At 44.0% G+C, this 10,049-nt stretch overlaps 1 protein-coding gene across 1 annotated transcript in view; it reads right to left on the bottom strand.

The window, feature by feature from the left end:
* Positions 1 to 419: 419 nt before the first annotated feature.
* Positions 420 to 10,049, bottom strand: part of DYRK4 (dual specificity tyrosine phosphorylation regulated kinase 4) — a 24,421-nt gene continuing 14,791 nt past the window's right edge. Inside the window, exons 9-12 of the mRNA XM_008048698.1 lie at positions 7,449 to 7,509; positions 3,544 to 3,673; positions 1,444 to 1,619; positions 420 to 768 (exon numbers count right to left, since the gene is read on the bottom strand). Of these exons, the coding sequence (XP_008046889.1) occupies positions 533 to 768; positions 1,444 to 1,619; positions 3,544 to 3,673; positions 7,449 to 7,509 (603 nt within the window). The 3' untranslated portion in view covers positions 420 to 532. The remainder of the gene's footprint in view (positions 769 to 1,443; positions 1,620 to 3,543; positions 3,674 to 7,448; positions 7,510 to 10,049) is intronic.

Genomic DNA, 10,049 nt, shown 5'->3' with positions numbered 1-10,049 from the left:
CCACCAGAATGAAGTTAAATTAAGCAAGGCTAACAGGCGGAATCTGAGTCCTCCAACGTTGAGTTCCGCCATACTGCTGCACCTGAAACCACAGCCGCCCTTTCTGATTCCCCGATTATATAAGCTAGTAAATGTCCTTTGTTGTTGAAACTAGTTTGAATTCAAGCTTCTGTCGCTTTCAGACAAGGATCCTGACTGACATAGGCTGGCAGTCATGGGCAACAAGAAAATGTGTTTTTCCCCTTCAATTTAGTCGTCCATTAGCAATGCTGTAACATCGAGAATTTCAAACTCCTCCCTCCCCACCCCACCCCCCCACACAAACACAGCAGGAGTGAGGTGAAGTGCAAGGACAATCCTCTTCCATCCTTCAGAAGAGGAATCATGCCAGCTGCCCTTGTGCATAGCGTTTTTGCCTCTTTTAAACAAACTTTTATGTATTAAAAAAAACAATTGAAGTTTTGTACAATATAAGCGCTGTCTCTAATACAAATCACTGATGGAGAGAAACAGGATGCACCCTCAGCAAAGGTCATAGAACAGGCGGTAAAATGTTTGTGTTCTTGAGGGAGGCGTTTTTGCTTTGTCCTGTGGAGGTCATGGACACCTCGGCCCCGACAACAGCCTCTGACTTTCCGGGAGCTTCTGCTAGCTGAGGCAGTTGGGCCGTGTCCGCTGAGTGCTGGAGAGAGTCCTGCTGACCTAAATTCTGAACACGCTTCTTGGGCCCATCTTTTATTTTGTTTGCAGTCTCCCTGGTGACGTCATCTGCCCAAAGGGAGAGAAGACAGCAGGAGGTCTTCAGATGTGAATTACATGCTAACTGTCCTTTAGGCTATACTCACCTTGGGTAGTCATGGTTGTTGATACAAAAACAGTTAATTTGTAAAGCATGTTCTGTGTGGCAGGCATTATTCTAAGCACTAGACATTTACCACTTCGTGTGATCCTTTCCGCAATCCTAGAGAATAGGCATTATCCTCATAAATGGAGAAACTGAGCCACAGAGAGGTTAAGTAAATCGCCCAAGGCCCCACACCTGGTAAGTGGCAGAATCAGAATTTAATCCCAGGAAACCTGTCTCCAGTGACCAGATGCTTAATCACTGGGCTATACAGTATTACATACAAAACTTTGCGTAATGCCATAATCTGTAACTGACAGACATTCAAAAGGTAATTATAGGGCATCAGGTGGACACAGTGAAAGAAGAAAGAGGAGAAAGGGAGTTGAATATAGGAGAAAAATGGAAAATCCTAAAGATAAGGAACCCAGCTGAAACCAATTTTCCTGAGAGAGGAAAATCCCAAAGGTTAGAAATGGCTAGTCATGATACAGCCAGAGGACTTGTCCAAGGATGAGTTCAGAGAAACAGACACACAAAGCCTTCAGAAATGCCTGGATCCCTGATGGGACTAGGACTAGCTATTTGAGGGTCTGTACCTTTTTTGCTCGAGTGATGATAGCCTTGCACCTTGTCCTTCCTTGACTCAGAGGGGAAACAGAAACTGGAATTCCTAAGGGTCTGGGCTCTGGGCCGTGGCTTGAGGTTCCGTGACTCATGAATCCAAGCATGCTTGAGAGCCTGCTCAGGGGTCATTCGAAGGGAAGGTTCCCATCTGCACACCAACAAAGCCCAGCGTGGATTATTATTTTACGTCCCCTTAATTAAAACGCTTTAAAAACCCAATAAAGATATTTTTATTTACGCTATCTTATCTCTCATTTCAGTTTCCAAACTATGGAATTTGGGCCTCCACATATATCATAAAGAGGGTTTGAGTTCTTGAATCTTAAGATTTATAAGGGGATATAATCCAGGCAAAATTCTAATGCAGTTACAGAACACATTTCACAGAACTCCCATCGTGGGATCACCTTGCTATTTTCAGGTAATTTCAGTGATGAGGCACTAACTCACAGAACCTCCTATTCCAACTTCGGCGAACTCCAGCTCTTTAAAACGTCTTTATTTTTATTGAGTTAAAACTGGGCTTATTTTTTAACTAGAAAAAAATGTTACCAGGTCCTAATCTACTCAGCATTTTACAAAATGAAATGACTAATCCTTATCTTATGTTATAGTCCTTCAACTGTCTGAAAACGTTTACATCACTACTAACTATTGATCACATGATAGAGTTTTCACCCTTTGGCCACCTTCTAAGACAGGAAATTTTAGCTATTGTCTAACTGGTACCTGTCATGTCTAGACTCATCACCGTCTTTAAACAAATGTGATCTCCCAATTCTTTTGTCAAAGAACTGATGTTTACCTACATCTCTCCTCTCCCGCACTTTTGGAGTTAGTCTATAAAGTCTAGACACAGGGCTTTCCATGTGCACCTATTTAATTCAGCTCAAAACTTTTAGTCACTCATTCCAAAGCTTTGCTAGTTAGCAAAATAGGGATAAGGTGACAGTCCCCCATCAGCTCGATTGCCTCTCGCAAGTTGTAAGCAGTCAGTCCTTTGCATAAAAGAGGACAATAACATCTTCCTTGGTGCTGAGCCGTGTTCTAGAGTCACTGGATAACTCATCTCTGTCTCAGCTGTCAGTTTCTGTGATGTTTCACTGCTGAGCTAGTATCTAAATCCTAGAGTACTTAAGTGCCAGAAGAGCTTTTGCTAAAATGATTCCACCCCACTGGAAGAATGAGAGAATACAAAGATGTGGTCTTCTGAAAATACTAATCAATTTTAGGACCGACAGAGCTGGAAGGAACCTTAAGAATATCCCATTTTATAGAAAAGGATGCTGAGGCCCAGAGAGAAATCATGACGTGCCAACACTGCATTGCTAATCTACCTGCCACTAAGTGGAGACAGACTTACAAAACCTCTTTAATAGTGGCAGAATAGTCACAATAGTTAACATTTCCTAAACACCCCTCAACTGGGCAATGTGCTGGCCTTATGCGCTAGTTTCTTTTCTTACCATGAATTAAGTTACAGACCTAATTTCTAAGATTCAAAATACGCACATAAATGGCAAAAAGTTGTACATAATAAATGGTTTACAATGCATTCTTCTCCTTATTCCCTAATTCAGGAAGATTCGGGCACTAAATCCTAGGAGGAAGGGGAAGGGGCCCTGAAACCAGTTTATACTTATATGGGGTGTGTGTGCAAGTCATCAAAGCAGCCACTCCAAAGAGGCTGGATTCGGTTCAGGCGAACAGAAGACATTTAGGATTAGCCACTCGCACAGTCAGGCAGGCCGAGGCTAAGAGGAGGCCAAACTCTACCCACACGCTGTTACCCAGGGCCGGTCGCTTATCCTCTTTGATGCCAGCCTCCCTATCCACAAAACAGAGTAAATCATCCTCATGTTCCGGGGAGATGACAGTCACACAGTAGGGCCAGAGAGGTGTCTGACGAGACAACAGATGGGAAAGCAATCTGTAGACTTGTAAGCTCGATCGTTAGTATTTGTCATTGTTATTTTCATAACTATCTCCCAGCCTTAGACTTTCCCCAGCAAATGAGTGAAGTACAGTATTTAAGAGGAAACCCAGAGTCAAAGATACCCCAACAAACTCACACCAAACACCTTCTGAGAAAGTCCAGGAAGCTCGCGTCGTAGGTTTTCAGCACCATCGTGAGATCCTTGGAATCTGGGTATCTTTTTTTCCCCCTGTTGTTGGTTATATTTTTAGGAAAACCTTTGGAATCTTTAGAAATACAACATTCTGTATTTAGTCAGGTGTAAATATTCAGTGGTCTCATCACAACTGTCCACTCAACAATGCTGCTTCTTGGAATGGTCTTTGGAGCTTTTTTTGCTCTGTCCCACCCACCTGCTTCATACCACCCAACCTCCCACACATAAACATACCCCCAGTCTCAGTTTGAAATAACCACACAGACACCACCCAATAAATGCAATTAACTTTAAAAACAAATTTTCCTACTATTCAATAGGTTCTAAGTCTCTTTCACACACCTGCATCCCAAATCAAACAAATAATTTAAATGGCTTAACATTAACTGATGTTAAATAATAATGATGGTTATAATATCAAAAACAATAACAAAATAAATCTGAGTGACAAAAAATATTCAGGTTCTGAACAAAAAGGGCATTGTCCCTCTTTGGATTATCTATTCCCTTGCTCCTTCTCTACTAGCCCAATAAAGTGAGAACTGGGGACAGCCATGAGGTAGAACAAGGAATCCATTTTAGGAAAACGTTTTCAGAGCTCATTTACAGGCCACACAAGCAAATTAACCTTATTACTTCTTTGGAGTTGCACCAAAACTTTGTCTATAAAGGGAACACTCAAATTTGGTTGGCTGCTCAAGACATAACTTGGAATAGCTTTCTCTAACAATTTCCACTAATTAAATTCCTCACCAAAGGTATAACTGACGATCCCTGAAAAGAAGTCCTGAAAAGAGCTCCAGTGGCTTCCCAGGGATGCTGTGTGCCAGGCTTCGAGGGAGAGATCACTCATTTGCACATCCAGATTCTGGTGTGCATGTTCAGAAGAGCTGAGCACTGGTTCTCACTCTTTGCAAGTCTGCATGTACACAGGTGGGTTTGTGTATGCACACACACAATTCTCACATTAAACTGAATTCCCTGGAAAACTCAGTGGAGTTCGCATGACGGAAGGTCCATAATGAAGGTCTATAATGAAGTACTTCTGTGATTGTGTAACCCATGCCATTTTGCAGGGCGTCCAGAAGAACATCTGCTCTTACCAGACTTCTGCAGGGCAGGCTTCCAAGCATGAGTATGTGTGTATCTCCGTCTTTCCATGGATAAAATGGGCTGGGGCTACTGTATTGTATGTGAGAAATACAAATCCCCATTTGCTTTGGAATTGTGGCATTAGCACTCCCACTTCATCCTATGTTGCTCTTTTGACAAATGACCAAAGAACCATCAAGTTCACAGTCTTATAAAGAACATAGCTCCTAAGGTTATTACTATGAACTCGCTGTCTGTGCACAAGTTTTTCTCATCCCTCCAGCCCATCCCAATGTCTAATCATTCTCTCCAGCCCCTTCTTGTTGCCCGGGCCACCTAAGTATCATACTACCCTTGAGACAACATCATTTTGCCACTAATTAGGGGTACTGACTAGCAGTGGCTGGAGTTTGAGGAGTTGTTGGCCACCCAAGCATGGGAAAAGGAGGGTCAAGACCTGAAGTGGGCAAGGGCTGTTGAAAACGAAGACTCCTGGGTCTGATCTCAATACCTACTACATCATAGCTTACGCAAGAGTGTCATGGGAATAGCTTTTTTTGCCACATGCCCAAATGATTCTTACAATAGGGTAACGTTTGGGAAACATGGAAGAGGATGCAGTTTACAGAAATGTCCCTTCTTGCGCAGGAAGCAAAGATGTGGATATTGCTACCAAAACCCCGCCACCATCCTAAAACCCAGTGCCGACGGTAGAAATCAAGTGGTCTGTGAAGTGGACATGCATATATCTTTGCATCTCCCTGCTAAGATACTATACATTCCCTTTCTGCTGGGCCCCCACCTAGAGCTGTCTCATGAGTTCAGTGTTATAGGCTTCAGCTGTGAACCCACAATGTCTTTGTCTAGCAGGAGAGCACCAATATCCCCCATTCAGCTTGCCCAAATCCTAAAAGTATGTCTCGGTTCCAAAGATCAGTCCCATTGCTTCTTGTGTAAGTTGCGTGGAGGAGTCAGACAGATTCTCCTCTGCCTGCCATCAGACTGCCCTGGAAGCGAGGTCAATGTGTGGGCATTGTTCTAAGCAACCTGGATACAGCAAGGTGTTCACAGCAAGGTGTTCACAGCTCCAACCATGATTAGAAGGTGCTGCTTCAAAGAGTCAATCTTTAGGAGGAATGGCCTGGGACTGACTAATCAGAATGGATGGTTGACGGCCATGGCACTGAAGTAGGATCATGGAGCACTTCTGCATGTTTGACCTTCAGCTTTTCAGCGTTTTGGATCATGGAGAGTCCAAGGAGTCCTGGGAGAGGGCTGAGAGCCTGTGGCTGTCGCGGGACTCAGAGCTGTGGTGTGTTGCCAGATGGAACAGGAACAGAGCACATTTTAACCCTGACATGGTTGAACTAGTTTATACCAACCAGCATGACCCAAGCCCCTCTCTGGCCCAGAGAATTCCCCATGAGAGTGTTTTTGACCCTCTGGTTAATAAGGAAGGTTGTGGTGAGAAACTGGGCCATTTGCCTACCCATTCTGAGGTCATTCTCCTTTGAAAATAAAAAGGAGGAGGACTAGCAATGACCGTGAGTATAGCGAGAGTGAGTCCGTGAACTAGCCTGACAACAGCTGGTCAGAAATGTCGCCCCAAATAGCGTGGAGTTCCTGTCTGTGGAGTCTCCTTCCCCCTGTCTGGCTTGATTCCTCATGGCTGACCTCCAGGACACTCCAGCTTTTTCTACCTGGGACTTTCTTAGCTTTCTGGAGTTCTTCAAAGGGATTCTGGGTCTGAGACCTGCTTCATCTTGTCAGTGCACACTGCCCTGACAGCCCTGCCTCCATTGGTGCCTTGCTGATCGTCTATCCGTCTTATCCAGTGCCACTCAAAGAGAAAGACAGGCTCATGAAATCCAGGGTCTGAGAACTGCGAGAAGGGCAACCCGGGCTGTGGACGAGGCACACTCCCAGCAATCAGACAGACGACCTTGATGCAATCGACCAGCCAAACATAGCAAAGCACACTATTCAGACAGCCTTGCTCACCTGTTTTATACCAGAGTTGCAATGAACTTGGGGTAGTACGGGTCTGGAGGATTGAAACAATTTTAGCAGGAAACAACAATGCTCTATTAATGATACAGAGTAACGATGGAATTTCTCACTATTCTTGACACGAGGCTTCCTCTCTTTGACTTCTCTGCACAGTGCATAGTGTGACAGAGCAAGTCACTTGGGGAGGTGGAGAGAACGTCTAGGAGGGAGTATAGATATAATCTCTTGAGGCTTCACTATCTACTGATAGCTCTTCCGAGCAGGGACCTGGTCATTCTCCTGCTCTTGCACATTTTTACTGCTAAGACCCCATTGTTTGCCATTGTCACAGTTGATATGGAAGGTGGATGTGGAAGGTTGTGGCGAGAAACTGTGCAATCTCTAGTGTAGCCGCTACACTACTGCAATGTATAGGGGTGCACACAGATGGAACGCCATTGAGACTCCCCCCCATTCCATCTCTAACATGCTGACTGATTCTTTTTAAGTATCTTTTTTTTTTTAGAAAGCAGGGTTTATTGAGAAGACAGAAAAGCTCCCACAGAGAGAGGGGACCAGAAGGGGTTGCTCCTCTTTTTAAATACCTTTTAGCTTTTCTGAAAGAAGCTTGTACTTGCAGCCTGCCCTGGGTATTGGGCTAGTGGAAAGGCACTTAGTGAGGTTCAAACTATGGGAGGTGTCCTCAAGGCCCACGATGCCTCATTAGACACAATGGGGAAAGAGAATTAGACCTGAGGACTTACCAAAGAACGTCTGTCTCCTGGAGGCCATCTGAATGAAGTGGACTGGTGGCAGGCCCAGAACCTTTGGTAAGTACAGTTCAGTTGGTTTACTCTTTGTAGCAGCACAGGTTCAAAGACTATTAGAGCTAAGGGGGACTGTGGTCGAACTATGCCTTCTACAGATAAAGACTGGGGGATATTAGATGATGACATCAAGTCAGTGGCACAACAGATCCAGCGTCTCGTTCTTAGAACCCCTAATCAGGCCTGTTTCAGGATCCTAAGAATCAACACTGGCCATGTTATTCTAATCAGGCATCAGCCCCAACTAGAAGTGGCCCTACACTTGATAGCGGCTAGATGTTATCATCAGAGCAAATAACTAGTGTACATGCTGCTACTTCTGAATAAAGGAATAACATATCCCAGCAGGGAGCACTGGAAAGGGAGGAGGGGAAAAGGGGGTGAGAGTCACCAGATGGGTGTCCAGCCAATCTAAGACAAAATACTTTTTTTTTTTTTGAGTTGGAGTCTCACTCTGTTGCCCAGATTGGAGTGCAGTGGCACGCTCCCGGCCACCGCAGCCTCGACCTGCTGGGCTCCAGCGATCCTTCCGCCTCAGCCTTCCGAGTAGCTGGAACTACAGGCATGCCCTACCACGCCCGGCTCATTTTTTGATTTGTTGTAGAGATGAGATCTCGCCAAGTTGCCCAGGCTGATCTCAAACCTGCAGGCTCAGGCAATCCACTCACCTCGGCCTCCCAAGGCGCGGAATTACAGGCTGAGCCACCAAGCCCGGCCAAAATACCTTCTTGAAAAGTGTAGCCGCTACTTGTTCCCCTTTACCTACTGCAATGTACAGGGGTGCACAGAGATGGAGAACTTACAGCCTGGGTTACATACCCTTGCTTGCTGGGTTCCCAACCATAATCTGGGAACCATGACCTTGCCCTCCTGCTTTTCAGCCCGTTGACACTGAGGTCAAGAGGAGCTGAGTCAGTTCGGGGCAGTAGGAAATTTGACCCACAAGCCTTATTTTCCTTGGTACTAGAAGCATGCATAATTTGGGGTGCTTCATAAAATCATGCATTAGAAGTCAACTACTCTGATACCCCTCATTTTATAGTCAAATGACTAGCCAAAAAGACAGAGCCAGGGCTAGACCCTGGGTTTACTGACTCCCAAGTCAGTGTTAATTCTACCATGGGTACTATTTATTGTTATTTTTACCTAAATTATTTTAATATTTTACTATTAGTTTCAACCATGAAGTGAAATTATCTATATTAATAATTCTCAAGGGTGTGTATGTCTTTCTGATTATCTGTAACTTTGAGACAGTGTGAGAAATAGAAATGTGGCATGATAGATAGAGCTTTGTTCACTGGGAAAATCCTAAAATTTGAAATTTTAAACTTTTAAGAGTTATTTCCCCCATTTTGCCTAATTTAACTCCATAACAAGATGGCTTTTAGTGAAATAATAATAGATATAATTAATAATCATGAGTCTTAATTAAAGCCCTTTATTGAGAGTCTTCCAAGAAACGATAGTGAAAGACTAATAACTGAACAGTACATGTTTTTATGTCAATCCTTTATAAGTCTAATTAGTTGTTTTCAACAACTTTGTACTCAGGTTGTCAGCTGAGAGGTTGGTAAAAATTATTTTTGATGACCAGCTACCATTTGATTCTTACAGAGAACTCAAAAAGAGTCACTGAATCAGACAACGTAGCTAGAACAGATTTCCTTGCTGGACTGACATCTACCTGACCAGCCAACTGGAATGGCATTGATCCGGAACCTAAGCATTCTAGCAAGAAATACTACCCACCTACAGGTCCAAGCACAAAAGAGAAAACCCAGCTCTTTTCTTTCCTCTAAGAGCTGTACAGTCAATGAACTTTCTCATTTTGTTCTAAATTTGTGCACTAGATATATTTTAGTGGTAATTCACCAGAAAAAAAGTACATGTGAATCTTATGTCAACAGGAGATAAATTAAGTTATAATGACTGGTTTTAAGATTTCCAAATATAAAATTCTATTAAGTTACAATAAAATTCTGTGGAGGAAGTAGAGTATAAAAAAAAGAGTTTGGGCTGGACTCAGTAGCTCAGCCTGTAATCCAGCACTTTGGGAGGCCGAGGTGAGTGGATTGCCTGAGCCCGCAGGTTCGAGACCTGCCTGGGCAACTTGGCAAGACCTCGTTTCTACAATAAATAAAAAATTAGCCAGCGTGGCAGCGTGCATCTGTAGTTCCAGCTAGTAGGAAAGTTGAGGCGGAAGAATCGCTTGAGCCCAGAAGTTCAACGCTGGGGTGGCCGTGAGCGTGCGTGTCACTGCACTCCAGCCTGGGCAACGGGGTGAGACTCTGACTCAAAAAAAAAAAAGCTTAAAAAAAGATCAAAGTAAATATAATATACAACTGTGAAGGAAGTCTGCGTGCTTCCAGATAGACTTTGGTAAGTGTCATGTCACTCTTGTCTTTGATTCTTTTGGATATATTTGAAAGACTGGCTGGACTCAGTGGCTCAGCCTATAATCCCGTGCCTTGGGAGGCTGAAGTGAGTGGATTGCCCGAGCCCACGGGTTCGAGACCCGCCTGGGCAACTTGGCGA

This window comes from Carlito syrichta, unplaced genomic scaffold (assembly GCF_000164805.1).
Source record: "Carlito syrichta isolate Samal-C Ts95f unplaced genomic scaffold, Tarsius_syrichta-2.0.1 Scaffold126530, whole genome shotgun sequence".
NCBI lineage: Eukaryota > Metazoa > Chordata > Mammalia > Primates > Tarsiidae > Carlito > Carlito syrichta.
This window is presented reverse-complemented; position numbering and strand designations above follow the sequence as displayed.